Source organism: Dromiciops gliroides, chromosome 3, assembly GCF_019393635.1.
Source record: "Dromiciops gliroides isolate mDroGli1 chromosome 3, mDroGli1.pri, whole genome shotgun sequence".
NCBI lineage: Eukaryota > Metazoa > Chordata > Mammalia > Microbiotheria > Microbiotheriidae > Dromiciops > Dromiciops gliroides.
In genome coordinates, this window is record NC_057863.1 from 290,723,529 (window position 1) to 290,747,793 (window position 24,265).

General features: G+C 37.6%; 1 protein-coding gene and 1 pseudogene across 2 annotated transcripts in view; both read right to left on the reverse strand.

Moving 5' to 3' along the window:
* Positions 1 to 24,265, reverse strand: part of IL1RAPL1 (interleukin 1 receptor accessory protein like 1) — a 1,532,725-nt gene that overhangs the window by 73,877 nt on the left and 1,434,583 nt on the right. For both annotated transcript variants that reach the window (XM_043992667.1, XM_043992668.1), the window contains 2 exons: positions 4,502 to 4,634; positions 2,410 to 2,555 (listed from right to left, as the gene is read on the reverse strand). In XM_043992667.1, the coding sequence (XP_043848602.1) occupies positions 2,410 to 2,555; positions 4,502 to 4,634 (279 nt within the window). The remainder of the gene's footprint in view (positions 1 to 2,409; positions 2,556 to 4,501; positions 4,635 to 24,265) is intronic.
* On the reverse strand, positions 4,744 to 9,306 carry LOC122746075 (annotated as a pseudogene).

Sequence of the window (24,265 nt, forward strand, 5' to 3'; positions counted from 1 at the left end):
AGTGATATCTATGAGGTCAAATGTGTATCCTTGCATTAAAGTTACTAATTCTTCTTTTGCTTGCTTGGACATTTGTACAAGGACCTTTGAAGCCATAAGTTTTATGACTGACTCTTTTCTTGATTTTTTTTCTTCTAAGAATTTCTGGGCATCACATCTCCTGTTTTATTCATTCTTTGTGGACATTCTCTATAGCATCTGTTTTGGGAGTTACACATACTTGGTCTTATCTCTTCCTAATCCTTTTTAGTTTAAGGTCATTTGGATTAGATTTGCAAGATACATGGTAACCAGCTTTTTTTAGGTATACTCTTATTTATGGTCAGGAATCTGTCTTATTTTTATTATTGTAAACCATGGACCATAAATCCAAATCCCATTCCCAGACACCATGTTCTTACTCAACTGTTCACTTAAAAAAAAAAAAGTTCTCCTTTATCCCTTTTATTCACTGGTAAAAGGTGAAAAAAAATGCAGCCTGTGCCCCTATGTTCTTTAGTTTACTAACAAACACTTCTTAATTGTCCACAATGCAATTTCCCTTCTGGAAGTGTCATTTGTGTAGTATCTAGTATAGGGTTGATATAGTATTTCTTTTTTCTTTTTTTTTTTTTTTGGCAAGGCAATGAGGGTTAAGTGACTTGCCCAGAGTCACACAGCTAGTTAAGTATCAAGTGTCTGAGGTTGGATTTGAACTCAGGTACTCCTGAGTCCAAGGCCAGTGCTTTATCCACTGCACCACCTAGCTGCCCCCCCCCCCAGGGTTGATATAGTATTGAGTTTATAAGATAAGCCCAGTAGATATACCCTTAAATGAGTTAATTAATGGATCATTTCCTGATGGTCTTTAAAAATGAAGCAAAGAGCTGATATAGAGTTTTGTGCAATGGTTTTCAAATTGATTTTATACTAGCAACAACACTTGTTTCTTTTGCTATGATTAAGGACTCAAAAGTCCAGAAGGGGCATTGAAAGATCATTTATTCCAACGGTCTACCGTAAGGCATAATTGCACTTTAACCTTAAAGACAGATCACCTTTGTGACTTGAAGCTATCAACCACAGAAATCCCCACTGCCACTAAAAATAGCATTATGTACAAGTCTGTTACTGTGGTAGTCCCTGGCGGAATCACCAGTCTGTATAAGACACTTCCTTCAATATTTACACACCCAGGGAGTGTAGAAGTAATGCAGATGTCATACAAAGCTACTTTATGAGGGTCTGAACAGTAAACAAAACACCTGCTTGCCTGTCTCTGTATCTCTAGCATAAACCCACATTAGCCAGGCCAACAGAAGTTTATTTTAGTTCTGTCTTTACCTTTTATTTCCTTTGTCTATACTATTTAACTCTCTCTGCCTAATTGTTCTTTTTGTCAGTTGTCATTTTTAGCAAATTAATTTATTTTCACATACATTTATACTGTCCCTCCCTCTACTTCCCATCACTGAACCAAAAGAACAATAATAAAAAATGGATGAGGAAAGCCATCCAGGGTTTTTGTAAGGATAAAATGAGCTAATATTTATTTGATGTTTTGTAAATCTTAAATTGATGTAATTTTAGCTATTATTATTATTAATTAATTTTACTATTGTAGCATACTATAGGCAATGAACAAGATAATGTGTATCAATGTGTCTTCTCAAAGGACTTGCTCTAGAAAAACATAAAATAACTTTGAAATTATAAGAGATTAGTTCATCTCAGAAGTAACTATTGTGGTTGGGGGGAAAAAAACGAAGAAAATAGGTACCCACTGGGAAATGACAAAACATCCTGTGGCATATGAAGGTTATGAGGTTTTAATCTACTATAAGAAACGACAAACATGAGCAATTCAGAAAAAAAAATGGAAAAACTTATGTGAACTGATTCAGAATGAAGTAAACATAACAAGGAGGACAATATGTGAAATTACTAAAGTAACACTGATTATAACAACACTAAAAGCTATCAAACTCTGATGGATTATCATGAACAATCTCGACCCTGGAGAACTAATAGGGAAGCAAACCTCTCTCTTCTCAGTAGAGAGATACAGACTGCGGATCAGGAATGCAATAGACACCATCAGACAGATGTATTTAGTGGCTTTGCTTTAGTGTTTTTCTTTATTATAGGGAAGAGTTTGCAGCTGGTGGGGTTGTCATGAGGGGAAATGATGGTGACAAAACAAAAGTTAAAGCTAAAATTCATTTAAAACTAAAAATTATTGTAATGTTTTGTTTGTATATTTTTAAAAAGCTGTCAGTCCTCGTAGCAATAATAGTATTTTACTTTAACTATAGCTTTGTTGAGAAAACAGCATCATTTTTTTTTTAAGTCTCTAATGTTTTCCCGAAGTGTCAAGGTCAGAATAATGTCCTTTCAACATAGAACAGCCATGAAGAAAGTCATCTTTACCTCGTTTATGAAGGAGAACGCTTGCATGCCTGCGTCCATTTCCATTTTCAACATAACAAGAGTAATTTCCCAAATCTCCTTCCTCTACAGAGTTAACAATTAATGAGATGGAAACTTCTTGCTCCCCAAGATGCTCCTTAAGAATCCTAAATAACACACATACACACATACACAAACATATACACCATCAGATTATTACATGATTCTGATTTTCTGATATGAATATACTATTCACAATCTACAACATTTGATCTTCAAATTTGGCTATGGTTTGATCTGATCTTAATTAAATTATATCATGTCTCTTTGTTCCTCACTTCTAATGAGAATTCTTGTCTAGGTGGATGCAAATGACAGTTGCAGCTAATTATCTATCTGAGAAGGACAACTCACATGGTGAAAATCAAGAGGTAAAGGACACCTTGAAGAAAAGTTTGTAAATTGTTTTCCAAATGAGGTAGATTATGGCTTGGTCTAAGAAGGTGAAACATTATGATATCCTAGGCTGTAAAACCATTTCTCAGTTTATGTCAAGAAAACACATTTCTGTGATATTGTGACATTTCAGTTGAAGCCCCTAGTCTGGCATTTTTTAATGATAAAATATAATTGCCTATTTTTTAAAGAAATGTGAAATTATTAACCTCAAGGCTGAATGTTCTGATAAAATGGTTAATTCTGACATTTGAAATGAATGGCAAAAAGTTCCAACTGTCAATGAATTTAGCCTTCTATGCAGCAAATAAGGTGATAATTCTTTACCTGCTGCTACCTTCTCTTAGTACCCTCCAGCTGTGTCTCTACCTCTCCTCCAACTCCTCCTGAATTTCCAACCCCCACCCACACACATGCACACATTTTCTGATACAGGAGAGAAAATGGAAAACCTCGTTAAAGTCTTCCCTGAACGACCAAAAGAAATGATAAACAAAAAAACCACAAAACCCCAAACCTAAACAAAACCAATGTAAAGAGGTTTATGGCTCCTTTTAAACTTTTGAAGTTCAAAGTCTCTGGGTGAAAGACAATAGCAGAAGCTTTAAATAAGAAATATCGCTCTACTGCATTCCATGTTTCATAGCACACTCGGTCTGGGCTCTGCATGATAAAATTAAAGTACACTAGGGTGAGATATACCTGCTTCCATCTTGCTGCTGCCCAGAGAAGAGGAACCTGATTAGAACAAGCTCAAAAGATTGCATGGGTTTATCTTCTTTTGAAGAATATTATTTTTTCTGTTACCTTTATCAGTTTTCATGTTGAAGATGACAAACAGAAAATACTAAAATTGCTTCTCTTACCCTAGATAATGTGATCTTCGGATGAAGATAAAGTTCAGAAGTTTATACATCGATTTGATTCTGTCATAAGGCATTCATTGTGGCTAGTATAACCTTGTACATTTAAATTGTGTTTAAGATTCAGTAACTGTAATGAAGCATAATTTTAGTGAGTAATGCAGACAGACCTTGAAGCCAGAAGAAGGAAATGCAGGGGATTTCGGTTTCTCTCCTTAACCTTGATTATTTTTGTAAGTTTATTCCTCTTTATCATCTCTACCGCATAAATATTTGTACATCAAAGTCAGAATAAAGACGACTTTCATACAAGGAATACATTTTGCATCCCAATATTTTGAACTTTCCTCAAATGCTTTTCAGTTTACTAGGTAGTTAGAATGTATAAGAAATATATGCAGAAAGATAGGAATGTTATAATATTTTGTATCTACTACCCTGATAATGTTGTTTTTTCTTATTTTTGTATTATCGAAAATACTTAGGAAAATCATGTTGTCACAATTTCCATTTTTTCATTGTACTTTGATCTCTTGAACAATGCTGTATTCCTTAGTGAAAACTATTCTTGACATGTTTATTTCCTGTAAGTTCTCAATTGACATGATTGTTTTGCATTTCATCAGTCAGTAGCTTAACAACTTTCCCTCTCTGTCATTCAGTGTTAAGGATTTTTCTTGTCAAAGTAGCGATAAAAAAAAGTTCTCTTTATCCAGGACTTCATTCTCTATCTAAGCAAGTTCATCGAATATAGCAAAAGTAAAATAAAACGCCGACAGTAACATATGTTTTACCTGATGTCACTTTCCCAGACCCGATTTTCATCAAGATCTTCAATAAACTTCTCTCCTTTCATCCAGTAAATTAAAGGACTGACATCTCCACTGTATCCAAAGAATGCTCGGCAGGTTAGATTAGCCAAATTGCCTGTTACAGAGATATAATGAAAACACATTATTTTAAAATATTTAATTTGTTGAACAAGCTAAAAGGAATGACTTTGATCATTCTGATGGTTGTATATTACAATGCTAATCTACAAATACTGTTTGGGGGTTTTATGCTTTTGTACCTAGATCAAAACCAAAGGGGCATATATGCTTTTGACAGAATTGTTTGGTCAATGGAGTGAGAATTATTGATAACATTTTTTGGGGTAAAGAGAATGTGATGTAGGCCATTATGTGTGTTAGATTATAGAACCAGAGCTGCATCTTTCACTGAGAAATAAAGGAAATCAGTAATCCAAGGTTGCCTAAAAATATTACAACTACATAATTTACTCTATGAAAAGTCTAATTTTAATTCAGTAAAGTTCATGTATGTGTACACAGAAATATGAATGTTTTTGAAGGTTTAAGTTCATCACTTCTTTGGCAGGTGAATTCTCTTAATTTTCAAATGCATTCTGTATGGGAAAAGCAGGCATGATAACACTGCTCACCATCTATAACAGACTGGAATAGATTGGAAGGAAAAACACACTAACAAGAAATTTGGCATCATCTATCTTTAGATGCAAAATCACTGATACTGTTCAAACATGTTCCATTTATTGAGACTATGGATGGGAGGAATCAAAATACCACAATAACAATAACTATTGACTAGTTGATGAAATATGATAACCATATTTATTCTGAGAGCATATATATATATATATACTGAACATATATACTGAGAGCATATATATATATATGTATATACACACACACACATACATATATAAGGTTGTTGTGGATTCAAGTCCTACTTATGATATACATTGGCTCAGTGAACATGGACAAGTTACTTGACCTCTTAGTGTCCTAAACAAGTCTTTAAGACCATCATATATAATAATAGAAATAGCTAGCATATATGTAGCTCTTTACCTATGCTATCTCATCTGGTCCTCTCATCAACCCTATGAAATAGATGCTGATTCCCATTTTACAGATGAGAAAACTAAGGGAGATAGAAGTTATGTTACTTCCCAGGGACACACAGCTAATATCTGAAGCAGAATTGGAATTTGGGTCCTTGACTCCAGGGAAGTTAGGCAGCACAATAGAGTGCTAGACCTAGAGTCAGGAAGACACATCTTTGTGAGTTCAAATCTGGCCTCAAGACACTTACTAGTTGTGTGATACTGGGCAAGTCACTTCACCATGCTTGCCTCAGTTTCTTCATCTGTAAAATGGGCTGGAGAAGGAAACAACAAATCTTTGCCAAGAACGCCCCAAATGGGGTCAATGAAGTCAGATACTGCTGAAAAATGACTGAACAGCCACCTCATCTTGTGTCTCATACTCTATTATGTCACCTACCTGCTGTAAAGAAATTGTATTGAGGAGAGAAACCTGCACTGATGCCTTATTAAAGAACTATCTCTCCCAGTGAATGAATGAATGAATGAATGAATGAATGAATGAATGAATGAATGAATGAAGATAGCCATCCGGCCAGCCAGCCAGCCAGATAGATAGATAGATAGATAGATAAAGTTCATTCCCCCTGCTAGCCTGATAGATGTTTTCAATTCACAAACTGAGATAAACTGCATGATCTCAAGACTTCTCTGAGCTCAAGATTTGGCTCCAAGCATTACCTTTCACATTGCATATAAACACCATAGAACAAAGGGCAACAACATAGTACACAGCAGGGAGTACTGAATTTGGATTCAGGAAATATTCTACCCAAACCTCCTACATCCCAAATTCACTGATTCTGCAACCAGCCATGAAGAAATTGCTTGAGTTAAAATACATTTAGTACCTACTTCACTAAGTTGTTAGGAGTATCAAATTATATGATATACATCATAAAGTACTTGGCAAAACTTCAAAGCTCATTGACGATGTAGGTATTAGTAGTAACAATAGCAGCTGCAGAAGCTGCTGCTACTGTTGTTATTAATATCCAGAAGTTGTTGGAGCATTTATGACAGCACAGATTTTACTCTGTCCATGTTTAGGGTGGGAAATGTGAATTCTAAGTTCTGTCTTCTTCCCTGGATATTCCTAGGAGCTTAGGGTACAATTGAAGTGATTACAATAATCTAGTTTTTTCTTTTTTTAAAGTGGGGCAATGAGGGTAAAGTGACTTGCCCAGGGTCACACAGCTAGTAAGTGTCAAGTATCTGAGGCCGGATTTGAACTCAGGTACTCCTGAATTCAGGGCCGGTGCTTTATCCACTGCGCCACTTAGCTGCCCCCAGTCTAGTTTTCTTAAGAAGCAAGTAGTGGGGCAGCTAGATGGTGCAATGGTTAAAGCACCGGCCCTGAATTCAGGAGTACCTGAGTTCAAATCTGGCCTCAGATACTTGACACTTACTAGCTGTGTGACCCTGGGCAAGTCACTTAACCCCCATTGCCTGCAAAAAAAAAAAAAGCAAGTAGTGAGTCACCATTTGTCTTGAGATAGTCATATATGTAAAAAATAAAGAGGAAGGATGCTTTGTTGAAGCTCTGCTTCTAAATGCAGGCATACCTATAAACTTATTGTTAATCTACTTTTATATCAAGTTGTTAAATAACAGTAGAGGTGTGGAGAAGGGAAAGATTATTTCATTCACTTAACTATCTCCACAGGGAGTAAAAGAGAGTCAATACTTGGTTTTTTGCTTTTTTTCCCCATTCTTCCTCAAAGATCCTTTATTGAACTCTTGGAAGGGGGTGGTGTGGATGTGGGGAGGGAGAAACCCTATATGAAAATACAGTCTCTTTAAGTCTCCTCCTCAGTGTCCCTTGGGGCCATGTGACTCTGCCCTTTCCTAGCCTATCTGTTTGATGAGCACAGGAGGTAAACAAGTCCAGTGTGTTAAATGTGTGCCCTTCTTCCTCTCCCCCACTTTCCCAGGCCTCAGCCAGGCCCTGCCTCAAATTCTAGGAACCAAGGGGGTGGCAGATGAGCTCCAGTGTCTTTCCAGTCTGCCCATCCAGTGTTCCCTCTTCTTGAGAATCCCTGAGGGGGGCAGCTAGGTGGCACAGTGGATAAAGAACTGGCCCTGGATTCAGGAGGACCTGAGTTCAAATCCAGCCTCAGACATTTAACACTTACTAGCTATGTGACCCTGGGCAAGTCACTTAACCCCAATTGCCTCACAAAAAAAAAAAAAGAATCCCTGAGGGAGGGAGGGAGGGAGGAGGAGGGGGAGGGAATGTGTATGTGTGTGAAGAGGCTGTGCATGATGGCTTGAGCCAAATTTGGGTCTCTAGGGGGTGGCAAGTAGGCATGTCCTGATGTCCCACATAGACTGCCCTCTGGGAGATGAGGAAGCCATCCAGCTGGGACTCCATGTCATCCTCTTCCCCTGGCTGGGGCAGCATGAGCCTTTCCTCCTCCTCCTCCTTCTTGGTTGAACCAGGGGCTGGTGGGGCCCAGAGGACTGGCCCCCCATTACCGAAGACTTGGGTCTTGGGGTCATAGGAGCCCCCAGATCCTCTTCTTCCTCCTCCTCCTCCTGGGCTCTTCCTTCTCTATCTCCTCAGCAGAATCAAGGCCATGGCCCCCCGACCAAGAGCAGCAGTAGCAGTGTCCCCCCCACGGCCCCACACACCACTGGACCTACATCTCCCTTTGAGGCCTGGGGAGTTTCTCTGACTCAGATAGTTTGCTAGGCTGGTTGGCGCCCACAGAGCTGATAACACTGCAGATAAAGGTGGTGTTGGCTGCCTTGTCTACCATGTGAATGATAAGCTGGGGTCCCTGGGCCACAGCTGTGGGGAGCAGGCCTGATATTGTGCTCCACTTGTAGCTCGTGGGCTCTGGGTTACTTTGGACATCACAACTCAGGGAGTCCTCAACTAGATCAACAAGTCAGTTGTCATTATAGCCAGAGATGGAGACCTCAGGGGGGTATTTCATGGGAAGGGTGAGGGGGATCAGTACAGGCTCTGAGAAGGTCTCATGTTTCACCTTACAGGTGACCTTTGCCCCATTGACTTGAGGACTGGGCACTAGGATGAAGTAGCTGGTGACAGTGAAGGTGCCAGGGGAGAGAACCAGGAGATGCAGTGGCGGGGTGGGTGGGTGGGGGGAACGGCCCCCCATGGAGACACATTGGGCCATAGGATTTGGGTCCAGGGCCAGTGTCACCTCTTGGGACTCTGCATGGTTCTGGGGATCAGCCAGAACTCTGAGCCAAGTGGCTCCTTTGCTGCTTCCCCAGGGAAAGGTAGCAAACTCGCAGGTGTAGTTGGCTTCATCCTGGGCCCTCAACCCCTTCAACAGCAGGGTCGCATCCCTTAGCTCTGCCTCAGTTTTTGTAGAGTTTCTAATGGTGAATGATATATGCTGGTCATAGGGGCTTGAATTTGGGAAGCTGGCACCATCTTCAGGATGGAAGGCAACCATGCTCTGGCTGCCCCCGTGCCACTCCCAGAGGAGCCACTTTGTCTGGGACACTTGAATTTTTTTTATCTTTTGCAGACAGTAGATGGCAGGGGAGCATCACCTCATTTCCTAGAAGGCCCTGAACCTCAGCTTGCACTTGAACTTGAACATTCTTCGCTCCAGTCCCCAGGAACAACAGCAGTAGCAGCAGGAAGGCATTGGGCCAGGCCATGGGTGGCCCAGGGTGCTGGGCCTGGGACAGGGAAGGCTGCCTGTCCATGTCCACGAATGTGTGGGTCCGGCTTCCCGAGCTGCTCCTTCCCAGCTCCGTTCAGGAGCCTTGGCTCCCTCTGGGGCCCAATACTTGGTTCTTAAAGAATTTTCAAGGCATCTATAAAATCAAGGCATTGAACTAGATGACTTCAAGGGTTCTTTCAGTTCTAGGAGTCCATGAGCCCATGAAACTCTATCACCCATACATCTCCATAGGTAGCATTTTTCCAACTGGGAAGTTTATTCAAGTGGATATCACCATAGTGGTTTCATCCTAGTTTACAAAAAGTAGTTAAAAGGGACAACAATCCTTCAAATTATGTCCTTATTCATCCATCCATTCATCCATTCATCTATCTATCTATCTATCTATCTATCTATCTATCTATCTATCTATCTATCTATCTATCTATCTTGGTGGGGCAATGAGGGTTAAGTGACTTGCCCAGGGTCACACAGCTTCTAAGTGTCAAGTGTATGAGGCTGGATTTGAACTCAGGTCCTCCTGAATCCAGGGCCAGTGCTTTATCTACTGCACCACCTAGCTGCCCCCACAAATGGTCTTTTAAAGATAATATATTGAACTTGTAATTTTAAAAAAATCAAAAGAAAACAAATGCCTGAGATTTAATTTATATAACTCATCCAAAAAAAAAGAGAATGTATTGCTAAGATATTATGTACATTAACTTCAAACCAGAGTCTGTTTCTACTAAAGGGAAGGGATCATAATAGATACCCCCAACTATGCTAATTATGTTTGCTGTGGAGCCAGAGGAAGTAGAGAGGATTCTTGTTTCTATTCTGGCCTCTAAAATAAGGGATATATCCAAGAAACTTCCAAAGTCATGAATCTCTTCTTTTGTTTAGTTCTATCCCAGACTTCCAAAAGAACCTGAATTATATCCTCATAGTGTTTCACTTTGCTCTGTTCACAGACACCTAGATTCATGTTATGGTAAGGCTCTTAAAATACCCCATTTCAAAAGATGCCAGATGCCTCTCATTTAAACTTCCTTGTTGAGGGGGCCACTATCATCCCATTCACATAAGATTCATGATGTCCAAATCACCTTTGAATCTCTTCTCTTCCTCAGTCTCCAGTATCCCAAGAGTTTCCAAGAAAGTCTTGTCATTTCTAATTCTACTTCTCACAATTGATTCTTTTTCTGCACCTACACTGCCACCACTTTTACAGAAGTCCGTCTCACTTCTTGACTGGACAAGTTGATTAGCCTGCTAATTGACCTCCCTGACACCAATTTCTCCTCTCTTTAGTTCATCCTCCATATAATTTCCAGAAATAATTTTCTTAAGGCATAGGTCTAACCACACCATTACCCTGTTCAAAAACTTTTTGTAGTTCTTTATTGCTTCTAAGTTTAGGTACAAATCCCTTAGGTTGATATTTATGTCCCAGCACAATCTGGCTTGAGTTTATTTTCCAATAGTGTTTTTTTATTATTCTCTTTCACAAACTGAACACTCCATTCTAAAAGACCACTAGCTATTCCCTGAACTCAGCATTCCATGGTTCACTTCCATTATTTGGACAGGCTAATCCCCATGCTTAGAATGCATTCCCTGTTCATCACTAACCTTTGAAATCTTCACCTTCCTTTGAGACTAAAGTAACCAACTCTTCTTGCTTAATTCCTTCAATTTCTAGTGATCTCTCTCTTTTCAACAATTGCTTGCACTGTGTCTATAGGTGCCCATATTTTAGCCTCTTTCCTCATCCCACACTCAACAGGACAGAGGATCATAGAATTAAAACTGGAAAGGGCTTCAGAGGTCATGTAATAAAAAATAATAATCATTAAATAAACCCTTCAATTTACAGCTGAAGCACACAAGAAGAGGATGTGACGCTCAAAATCAAACCAGTCATTTTGTCACATACATCTAAGTAACAGAGTTGAAACATGAACCTCAAGTTCTGATCCCAAATGTGTATTTCACTACACTATAAATGTAAACCCCTTGAGGGCATAGCTTATTTAATTTTTGTCCTTGTATCTCGAGTGCCTTGAATATAACAAGTTCTTCATAAATTATCTCTATAGAATTTTTAAATTGAATAAATAAAAGATGTCTAGGTACCATGAGGAAGGGAAGAGAATAAACATTTAGATAATACCTTTTGATGCCAAAACTCAGGTGGTACTACTTACAGTAGTACAAATTCATTATCAGCCAGTAACTTTGTCTTCTTCAAGGTCACACAATGATGCATCTGTCTAAATTTTCAGTACCAGTTGGGCAATTAATTAAGTAATACTCCAATTCACTATGACTCAATTATTAGAATTTAGATTTCACCTTCTGATGTTGTTTAGTTATTGTATATTTCAATACTCTGAAATGGCCTACACATTATAAATTTTGACACCTCTTCTTTTAGAAATATAAAGGCCTTATGTTTTAATAATTGAATATTGAAGTCATTGATGAACATTTTTATTACACAAAACCTTTTACATACTATATCAACTATGAAAATATCTTAGAAGCACTTTGCAATAATTAAAGCTTTAAATAAATGTAAGGTATTATTAAATCCAGGACCCAGATCAAAAGATTTCTCCAATAACTGGGCATTTAAATATAATCAACATAACTATCATGATTAAAAAAAATGATCAAGCTTTTACCTCATTTTGCACACTATGGCAGAACTTATAAAGCCATAGTACATTTCCAATTGACAAATGGTTTTTGAGAGGAGTATGCATTAAAGGGAATGTGCTCTACTTTAGAAATAATGACAGAATGGTTGACAGGGGGGGTTAATAAGCCAGGTGTTCAACTGAAAATTAGTATTTATCTCTACTGTGGCTAAAGTTTGCCATAAAGCAAAAGGAAGGTTATTAGTGGATCATAAGTAATAGCTCTTGTCATATTTGCCAGCAAGGTCAAAGACAGAAATGAAGGTACTGTATATACCTAAATATTCATGGGGACATTTTTTGTGTAGGCAAAAAATTCTGGGATCCTCCCTGTTTATTGGGGCTGGTTGAACTTATTAGCATATTGGAATGTCATTAAAAACTCACTCTGTAAGCAATGAGGAATATTGAAATAAAATTGAAAGAAATATGTGAAGACTTGTATGAGTGGAGGCAGAGTAAACAGAGCCAAGAGAACATTATTCAGATTGTACAAAATAGTATAAGGGCAGCTAGGTGGTACAGTGGATAGAGTCAGGAAGAATCATCTTTCTGAGTTTAAATCTAGCCTCAGACAATAGCTGTGTGACCCTGGGTAAGTCATTTAACTTCATTTGCTTCAATTTCCTCATCTGTAAAATGAGTTGGAGAAGGAAATGGCAAGCCACTGTAGTATCTTTTTGAAGAAAACCCCAAATGGGGTCATAAAGATACTGAAACAACTGAAATGACTCAACAACAACAAAATAAAAAATAAAATGTGTAAATAAAAAATATATGTAAATGCGCCAATACCCAGATTAATTGTAATAAGTAATCTTAATACTAAAGAAGAGATGATGAAACACAAATTCTTCCTTTTGTTAAAGAGGTGGGGGCTTCAGCGTAGAATTTCACATATAATGTCATTTTAATTTTTAGTTTTGATTGGCAAGGTTTTTTGTTCGCATTACAAATCTATTATATTAAAGAGGTCTTATGATGCCCTCTTCTTCCCTTCTCTCCAAAGTCCTCCCCTGGGCACCCACAAAATTCCCATATACCTTGGAGATTTTCAAGCAAGAAGTAAAGCTCAAACAAGAAGCAGGGACTGAATTAGATAGATTATTAGTGAGATTCAAGAAGGAACTACTGGATATCTATATATCTATATCTCCTAAGGCTTTCTTTAGCTGAGGTAACTACTCTGAAATTGTTGCTTTTGTTCAGTCAGTTCAGTCATGTCTTACTTTTCATGACCGCATTTGGGATTTCTTGGTAAAGATACTGAACTGGTATGTCATTTCCTTCTCTAGCTCATTTTACAGATGAGGAAACTGAGGCAAATAGGATTAAGTGACAGCTAGTGTCTGACATCAGATCTGAATTTAGGTTTTATTGACTTCAGGCCAAGCACTCTATTCACTACAGAACCTAGAATCTTGGTAAATGTTTCTTAATAAATATTTCTTAACTTACTGAATGACTGAAGGTCCAGATTAGGATTCTACCTCAAACACTTGCTAGCTGTATAAATCTGAACAAGTTTGTTAACTTCTTCTCTCTGTTCACTTGTAAAATGAAGATGTTTCCAGTATCCATCTCACATGATTATTGTGAGTATCAGTGAGTCAAAAAGTCAACAATAATTTATTAAGTGCTTACTAGGTGCCAGGCACTGTCCTAAGTACTGGGAATACAAAGGAATACAAAAGACAAACCCTGCTCTCAAGGAATTCACAGTGTAATGGGGAAGAATTACAGATGACACAATATGTTAAAATCTCTTTGCAAACCTCTAAATACTATATATCAGTCATTGTTACTGTTATTATTATTATTATTATTATTATTATTATTATTATTATTTTGGTTTTTTTGCAGGGCTATGGGGGTTAAGTGACTTGCCCAGAGTCACACAGCTAGTAAGTGTCAAGTGTCTGAGGCCAGATTTGAACTCAGGTACTCCTGAATCCAGGACTGGTGCTTTATCTACTGTGCCACCTAGCCACCCCCATTACTGTTATTATTGAGAAGTAATTATTGGCTAGAAACAGCATCTTTGCATGTGTTCCTCTCAGGAAAATGGCTCTAGCCAGAGACTAACTGGGACAAAGCAAGGCCACAAGGATTTAATAATGTCTGACTATGGGCCAGGCACTGTGCTGATTTCTGGGGATAGAGTTAGTCAGACAATAAGCATTTTCTATATGCTGGGCTTTGTTCTAAGCACTGAGGAGATGGGGAATGGCAAAAGACAGTCCCTCACTATTTTCACGGAGCCCCCAGTCTAATGTGGAAACAACATGAAAACAGCAAAGTACATACATGATATACCTCTTTGCAGGATTTACATTAGAGGTAATCAGTTGAGGGAAGGTCCTAAGAGGAATCAGGAAAGACTTATTGTAGAAGATGAGCTTTTATCTGAGACTTGAAAGAAGGCAAAGAAGGCTAGGAGAGGAAATGAGGGAGAGAATTCCATGCATGGCAGACAACCAAAGAAAATGCTAGATATAAATATAAGGGGGAAAAAAAAGACAACCCCTGCCCTGAGGGAGCTTACTCTTTAATGTGGAATGGCAATTAATAAAAGAAAGCTGAAAAGGTATGGGGGTGGGGTCCAAACGGAAACTAGGTGGTACAGAAGGTGATTAGGTGATGGGATGGTTAGAATGCCAGGCCTGAAGTCAGGAAGACATCTTCCTGAGTTCAAATCTGGCCTCAGACGCTTACTAGTTATGTGACCCCAGGCAAGTCACTTAACCCTGTTTGCCTCAGTTTCCTCATCTGTAAAATGAGTTGAAGAATAAAATGACAAACCCCTGCAGTATCTCTGTCAAGATAATCCCAAATGGGGCCACCAAGAATCAGAGAGAACTGAATCATGACTGAACAACAACACAAAGGAAAGGGAAGAGAAAATATTGAATAGCTCTTTCCTTTGCTTCTCAGTGGTGAATATGATTATAGGATCATAGATTTAGGTCTAAAAGTGACCTTAATGACCATCAAGTGCAGGATGTGTTGGTCAATAAACAACTGGCTCTCTCTGGGGGTTGGGGTGGGGGGGCAAGGGAATGTATCCATGATACCCTTTTAAGATTAATTTGCATTATTAACAATTTCTCTTTTTAAAAATTAATTTTAGATAATAACAAAACAAAACAAATCAAGCTCTAAGCTGTACAGTCTGCTCATTTCTGAGGTAAAAAATACCCACCTTGGAAACTTAACCATGCCTTTGTGAGTCTGCTGCAGTATAGCACTGATTTAAATAACTTTCTGATTTTTCAGATGTGGAAAATGTGATGCTGAGATGCTAAAGTTAAAGGAACTTTCCAAGGGTCAAATAGTAAGTATATAAAGCAGAATTTGAATTAATGTCTTCTTGATTCCAAGTCCATCATTCTAGCCATTACACAATCAAAATGGTTTTTCTAATGTTAAATAAATTACTACTGAGTAATTTTTTCAGTACAGACTACAAACAGAATGACATATGAAACTATCCATTTCTTGTATTCCAGAGCCTTCAAAGTACTGTGTCTCTGAAGACAATTACAGAAGGGATAGAGGATTCAGAGACTTCTGAGAGATGAGCAAAGTAGATTAGAAAGAAGGAGTTGGATAAAGGCTTGGTGAAAAGAAATAAATTGAATTAGTCCCAATCAGAATGACAGTGTGGTAATGGTTGCTATAAGCTGTGGGTGGACAGGGAGAGCATCACAACCATTGTTTGGGTCACTCATTGACCAATACTGTTCTATCTGCACAGAAATTTTCTCTGCTTAGAAGCTCATAATATCTGAGCTATTGTTGAGTCATTTCAGTCTGACTCTCTGTGACCCAATCTGGGGTTTTCTTAGCAAAGATACTAGAGTGATTTGCCATTTTCTTCTCCAGTTCATTTTACAGATAAGGAACTGAGGCAAATAGGATTAAGTTACTTACCCAGGATCATACAGTTAGTAATTATCTGAGCCTGGTTTGAACTCAGGTCCTTTGGACTCCAAGGCCAGTGCTCCATCCACTGCTCCACCTAGCTGCCCCAATATTTGAGTTCTTTTGAAAATTCTTTTGAAAATATTTAAATATTATAGATATGGCATCATTTGTATCAAGTATATATATATATTTTTTTTGTGAGGCAATTGGGGTTAAGTGACTTTTCCAGGGTCACACAGCTAGTAAGTGTTAAATATCTAAAGTCGGATTTGAACTCAGGTACTCCTGAATCCAGGGTCAGTGCTTTATCCACTGCGCCATCTAGCTGCCCCTAAGTACAATTTTTGTGAACATATCCAGTGATCTTTTTTCAGTGTAAGAATCATATTGATATAATTTCCCCCTTTTCTCTGTATAAATACAAGTTTCTAACTTGCTACCAATAGAAACTATCCATCCTTTCTATCATTCTGTCTCACCAATTTACTTCAACATGTTACACTAATAATGTAATCTCAGGTTCTGATAGAAAGTGATCCAAAGAAACTACATTTCTTCCAATCCTCTGTCTCAGATACTGAAAAATAACTCAAGTATTTTTCTGACATCCCAGTTATGGTGCTAATCCCCAACTTAGGTCCTGTTAGGATACATTGGGGTAAGGCACTCAGGATAAATATTAGTCAAAAAATTAGTATCAACATTCCAGAACAGGCAGTTTTTCACCTATGTAAGAGTTAAAAGTTTATTTAATTTCTCCTTTAAATAACAACAGAGAAAGTTAAATCACTGACTACAAAGTATCATGCATATAATGCATGTTTGTCATGAACTAAGCCCTGATGATAATGGTATTCTTGCTGTCTCGAGTTGATTTCTATAAAAGCGAGGGTAAATTGCACTAAATGCTTCTGCAGCTTTTTAGGGAAAGGTGCACTGTCAGTGCAAATCCACCAGGTTCAGATGGAAGCACTTTAAAATTGATCATAAAACATCCTATGCTATCTAAATTGGTAACAATGCGCATTATACAGTGGACTTCCAAAATAGGCCAAGATGTGAGAAGGACCTTGGGGAAAAAAATACATTCACTTCAACCAGTGAATTCTAATTGGCAGCAACAACACTTGTTCTTCAGTGCAATATTCTTCTAATTAGCTATCTATCATTTGGCTGTATCTAAAAGTGCTGATAAATGGGATTCTTTTTCCAGTAGAGGACACTATCTGGCTTATTGATAACCAATTGACAAACAACAGCAACAACAACACCACTCTCACAACTAGAAATAAAAAAAAAACCCACAATGAATTACTTCCTTTAATTAAAACCATCAGCATCTAGAGAACCTTCTAATTATAATTAACAAGTGGTGACTTTTGTGTTTAAAGACAATATCTCATATGAACCCTTTAAATTACTTTTGCATCATTAATTGTATGTGGTAGAATATAATAAAGTGCTATGTAAAGAGAGCTATTTTGCTAAAAAAAAAAAGCTTTTCATTTTATCCTAAAACAATGTCAATCAGAAAATATGTCCCTATGTTTTCACAATTATATTGAATGACTTCTATTCCAAAAAGTCCCATCTGATAATAAAAGATCTGCAGTCTGAGGTGATAAATATAATTAGAAACCCCCAAAACTATTAAGACATGTCACAGAATAAGAGAATATTAGAGATGGAAAGGGCATTTAGAATGTCCATTTAGTTCAACCCTTTCATTTTAGAAAGAGAAAACTGAAGCTCAGAGAGGTTAAAAGGCTTGCCTAAAGTCACAAACTAATGGTGATCAGAACAGGTCAGAATTCCCCACAAGCAACCAGGAAAAAAACCACCATTCCCCCATAACTGTAGTTTGTAGTAGATCTCGTTTTCTGAGCTCCCATGCTGAGTAGAAGCTGACACTCTGATTCTAGAGTTTCTGGGTCTTCCCCTGAAGACTGGTTATTGGATGGTATGAGCTGAACATCCTGTGGCAACTGGATTGTTGAACTCTTAGCCTTGCAAAGAGAAGACTTAAGTCTTATGTATTGCAGAAATCCTAAGTCCAGACTAATTCTCACAGACTGGGAAGATCTAGAAGATGGCAGGCCCAAAGACACTTGTAGATGTTTATTGCTTATCATTATGTATGAAGTCCTTATTATTAAATGCTTTTTATCAAGACTAAGATAAGAATAAAATGGGGCAGCTAGGTGGCGCAGTGGATAGAGCCCCGACCCTGGATTCAGGAGGACCTGAGTTCAAATCTGACCTCAGACACTTAATACTTACTAGCTGTGTGATCCTGGGCAAGTCACTTAACCCCAATTGCCTCAGCAAAAAACAAAAACAAAAACAAACAAACCAAAAAAAAAAAAGAATAAAACCACTTTTTCAGTATTATGAAATGTATGTCTTCTCTTATGAAGAACCAATTCCATTTTGGCAGTTGTGCAAATAGTAGTTATTGAAATAAAAAGGAGGCACAGTTTTCTAGTGTGTGGGAGCTCAGAGATAAATTCAAATTCACAGACTGACCAATATTCATAGACCTGGATGATGTGCTACCACCCAAGAGTAATAGGCAGAAATAAGTACTAGAAAGTTTCAGATTTTCTGGCATTAATTTACTTAGAATTTCTGGTCCTCTAAGGTATCACCAATGTGTACCTTCCTAAAGAGTAACTGCTAGTGGTACCTAGTTATTCAAAACCATTACAAGTTTTTTATCCTGAAGGATGAAAGAGATTTGACATGGCCTTCCAATCATAACTGATTCTTGATGTAGAGGTTATGATTGAGGAATTAGCTAAATAAGTTGTTAAAGTTAAAGAGTAGTACACCTTTATTTGGAATTTTGGTTATAGCTTCCTGGAAAAAAGAAAGTATCATGCTCCCAGGTTACCTCATTGAAGAAAAAGATATTGCTTAATTCTCATTGAATTGGGATGAACTAAGTTCTTCTCGTGTTTATAAACTAACACTTTTTACTGGGCCTATATAGCTAGCTAGCTAGAACATTTATTACTATGTGACAGACACTGCGCTAAGCATTTGGGAACACAAAAATAAGAAAGTCTTTTGATTTAAGAAACTTATATTCTATTGAGGAAGACAACACATAAAAGGGACCAGAAAGGGGTGTGTGTGTGTGTGTGTGTGTGTTGTGTTGTTTGTGTTTGCTTCTATGTGAAGATAGAAAGTAGAGAATTAGTCCAGAAAGTCATGAGATAAGTTCTGTTTTAAGTGAGAAAGGCTGGTGTGGGTCCTTTCTCAAATGGTGATTCCAGAGAGGGACTCACCAATTTGAGATGGAGGGTAAAGGGGTGCAGGTGTTGCCCACATTGAGAAGGCCTCTTGAGAGAAGAAGTAGAGTTAGGAATCATTGCTGGAGCCAGTTTTGAAGTTATATGTCTTTAGTGCAGAAACAACCCTCCTCTTTACCCACTGGCTCCAAGACACATTTTCAGAAAGATCTGGAGAAGGCTGAGCTAACATCAGAGACTTAAGATGGTCTTTGATCTTGAGGGATAGAAAATAAGGTACCTATACAGAGGCACAATTCCTCAAAGATGGAACCAATTCCTCTCTTTCCTCCAAATAGCAGCCTCTTTATCTCAAAGGCCACAATAGGGTGGTGGTATAATATGAAGAGTTCCTGAATCCAGAATTCTAGGACTCTAAATTCCTGGAGAGGTAGTAGCAGAAGTGCAATGCTAATCTAATTCAAAAACTCTGTTAAGCATCTAATCTTTGCTAGGTGCTAGGATAAAGAGTTAAAAACAATTTCCTGCTCACAAGAAACATATTTTCTGTTGAAAGGGGGGATACAACATATAAATATATAAGTAATGTACATGACAATTTTAAAAGAAGGGAATTATGCAGAACTAAAAGTATCACAAATATCATCCTGTAGGAGATAGCACATGATCTGAACTGTAAAGGAATCTAAAGATTATAAAAGCTAGAAGTAAAAAAAAAGAGTACATTCCAGGCATGGGGGACATCTGCTTAACAGTCATGGAGAATTGATATAGAAGACTGAGTTAAGGGAACATCAAATAGACTAATTTGCTTGGGGTGGAGAGTGTGTAAGAGACAATAATGTAATAAAAACCTGGAAGAGTAAACTGAGGCCAGATTGTCAAGGGTTTAAAATGTCAAGCTTAAGAATTTTAATTTTATCTTTGATTCAATAGGGAACCTGTGAAGTTTTTGATCAAGGGAAAGTCATGATGAGACTTAAGTTTTAGGAAAATTTTGACAACTATGTTGAGGTTGAGTTGAAGAGGGGAGAGACTGGAAACTCTGGCACATACTCACAACTACTTGACCCTAAGAAAAATGACCATGTTGAGACAGAGACGGAGAGATGGAGAGAGAGATAGAGACAGAGATGAAGAAAGACAGACAGAGACATAGAGAGATATAGAGAGAGGGAGGCAGGGAGGCAGAGAGAGGAGAGAGAGAGCCATACAATGAGACAGAGAGGTGGGGGGGAGAGAAAGACAGACAGACAGACAGAGAGACAGTGATAACAGAGAGAAAGAAAAAAGAGGCAGAGAGACAGAGACAGAGAAAGAATTCTTTTAAAAAATAATAAAGATTTTATTTATAGTTTGGGGTTCTGATTTTTATCCTTCTTTCCCTTCTTCTCTTCCCCTCTCCCTGAGGTGGCAATCAGATATGGGTTATATGTGTATGATTATAGAAAACATTACCCTATTTGTCATTTTGTACAAGGAAAATTTATTAAAAGAAAAAAATGAAAAAAAAGTGAAAAATGGCATGCTTCAGTCTGTTTCATCAATATCAGTTCTTTCTTTGGAGGTGGAGAGATGAGAAAGAATTCTTAATGGTGGTAACTTTGGCTATTAGAAACCCCAAGTTCAAGAATCCATCCTTCTAGAGATAGAAAAGACCTGGACAAAGCCATTCTCTTAGATAATTTGAGAATCCAGGTAGTTAAAGAGAGAAGTAGGAATTCTTGTATGATGATGATGTTCTCTTAGGAATAACAGTATTATGCAATGATACTGTTTGGAAAACCAATAAAGGACTAAATTACTTACAATATGGGAAGCAAAAGACATTTACTTTGTTCTTCTCTAGTAGTAGGAGCTATTCAGAGAGTTCTAGTCCAGTTTGTTCATCCCAGATTCTAAATCCTAAAGCTAATAACATAAGAGTTTCCATGGAATAGTTTAGATTCTTTAAAACATAAGGCCTTGGGGAGTAGGGTTTGCATCTCTAGAAATTCCAAATTTGTTTCCTTTCTGAAGAAATATGTACCACAGTATGATAGCATTAAGAAGGAAAATTAAATAGGACCTGGATAAAGGGGAGAGACTTGTATTAATTGGTCATGAGTAATTTATGTGTTTTATGTATTTTCTTTGTCATGAAATAAAGGTATCTTGTACCTTATTTATTCATTGTTACCAGAATACTTTCACAGCATCTGGGGATCCTTTTACCTAGATCTGTGAAGACCCAAGACACAAGTAACATTCTGATATTTTCCAGAGAATATTTTGGATGGGAGCAAAATGACCCAGAGGTGAAATATTTGTAAAATGCACAAAAACAAACTCCAAAAAGCAAAACAAACAAACAATAACAACAACAAACAATCCCTTAGAACAGTGCCAGATACTTAATAGGAACTATATAAATTATTATTTCCTTCTTTTCCCTTTCCCATACCTCCTCTGAAAGTACATTCGCCTTTTCAACTATCTCTCTATCTCTCTATCCACCTCTATCTACTTTTATCTACCTCTATCTACCTCTATCTCTATCATCTCTAGGTCTAGTTATAGCTCTCTTTGTGGATATGGAGATATATAAGTACACATACATTATGTGTGTATGTGTATACTCTATAATAATATGAATTAAATAAAATAAAACCAAGTACCCATGATTCACATAATCTGTATACAGTTAGTATTTTGACATTGTTAACTCTTGGGTTTGATATATGCATACATGTCTGACTCTATATAAAGACCATAGACAGACAGTGTTAAGAATCTGATATTGATTGCCCAGAAGAAGGTTCCAGGCATATGAAAGTTAAATGAAAATTCACTGAGAGATTTGTGAAACTGGGAGCTTCTGTTGTCTTCATTGTTCTTTCCTTTACCCTCTATGATTATGTTTTAGAAAGGGTTATCTCTAGAATTTTGATTTTCTTCCCATCTTTGTTCCCTTTTGAGTAATTCAGGATATTCCCTTTCAGTTTGCATGTTTTCATGGCAGTCCTGGCTGCCAGCAATGTTTTCCAAAATTATTGAATGAATGATGTGCATCTGCTTCTTCCCTTTCTCACCATCACTTGCCTGCAATTTAGTTTTTGTTGTCATCATTCTACTGTGAGAGATTGAATGAAGCTCCCCATCTATGATTTCCTAATTACCAATTAAAAGACATAGATTATAACATGAGAAGTGGGCAGGACTTGAGAAGCCATTTAATCTAACCCTCTAATTTCATGGGTATTGAAATTAAAACCACAGAAGTTTAAGTGACTTGTCCAAAGCCACACAGGTAGAACAGCCAGGATTTAAGCCCAGTTTCTAGATACAAATCACAGAGATAGCAAGTAGGAAATCTGGATTTGAAATGGAAATCTACTGACAAGCATATATGGTTCTATTAATTTGATCATGTGACCTCTCAAATATAGCTGTGTGGTTTTGGTCCTAATCCTGTTTGACATGCCTGTGGTCTGATATATATCTTACCACAGGACCCAGATGGCTCTGGAGGAAAGAGTGAGGATGGTGACCTTGCAGAGCCCTCCCTCACTTAAATCCAACTCAGTGCAAGTCATGACATCACCTTCCAGTGTCATGGCTCTCTTCAAGAAGGAAGGACAAACAACAAACAAGTAAACAAGCATTTGACACAAATCCTCTTTCCTTAAAACTCTTTCTTCTGTTTGTGTCTATAAATGTCCATAATGGTGCTTTTCTTAGTCCTTCAACAAATATTTTACTTTCTCTGTTTTCCTCAGCAATTTCCCATCCTACAAAAATCTATTGAGTGCTTATCATGTACAAAATTCTGTTTTAGTTGCTGAGAAAGATGCACAGTTTATATAACATATGGTCACTGCACTCATGGAGTTTCAAATCTAGGAGGAGGGTAAAGCACATGCACAAATAACTATTATATGAAATAATAGGCAAATGTTCTAAGTGGAGCAAACAATGTGCTGTGGTCATTATCTGAATCTGACACCAAATTAACTTTGTATTTTGGCTGATTTATTCCCTAACCTTTAAGTGCTAATTATTCACATACATAGCCATGCTATAGGAATATGATTACTGTAATGCAAAATACAATAAGATAAAAGCACAAGAATAGTTCAAAATTATATGTAACATATAATGAAGGAAGGACAATTTATAATCTGGAGGGACCAGCTTCTCTACCTGGCTTCTTTGCCTTTGTACAACCTCTCCTACATGACTGAAATTGATTCCCTATAGCTCCATAATACTTAAATTCAGATGCTACTTCTTAGAGGACTTTTTTCTTGTCTTTTGCTTTTATGTTACAAACATTTTTAGATTATCTCCATTCCATGAGATTTCTTGTAATAGAGTAAAAATTAAGCAAAACTAAAAAGACAATGATTTCATGCAAAAGCATATTTGATATTCCTTATCTGTGGCATCCCCTACCACCTCTATTTTAAAGGGGGTGTTTTTTGTAATAATAAATATAAATCTAATTTTTTTCCCTCCCACCCCATCCTCTCACTGGAAAATAAGAGTAAAGGTGGAAAAATCCCTCATAGCAAATGTGCACAGTCAAGCAAAACAAATTCCTTCATTCCTTCTAAGGAAGTCTTCCTTGATTCCCTAGTTGTTAGAATTCTATCCCTCCTCCAATTATCTTGTATTTGCCTATCTGTGTAAATGTTATATTCCCCAGTAGAATGAGAGCTCTCTAAAATACGAAGGAATATTTGGTAATGGAAAGAATGTTGTCTCAGGAATCAGAGGTCCTAGGCTCGAATATTGCCCTTGATACTCTTGACCTTGGACAAGTCACTTAAACTGAATGAATGTCAATATTCTTATTTGTAAAATTCTCTCTCCCTCCCTCTCTCTCTCTCTCTCTCTCTCTCTCTCTCTCCCTCTCTCTTTCTCTCTCTCTCTCTCTCTCTCTTCTTTGTGTGTGTGTGTGTGTGTGTGTGTGTTTGTTTTGGTGAGGGGGTGGGGGTGGGGAGTTGACTAAGATGTCATTTGAAGTCCCTTCCAACTCTGGATATATGTGATCCTAAGAATTTTATTTCCTTTTTATGTTTGTTCCCTGCACCAAGCACAGTGTTTTGAATATAGAAAGCACAGAATAGGGCCA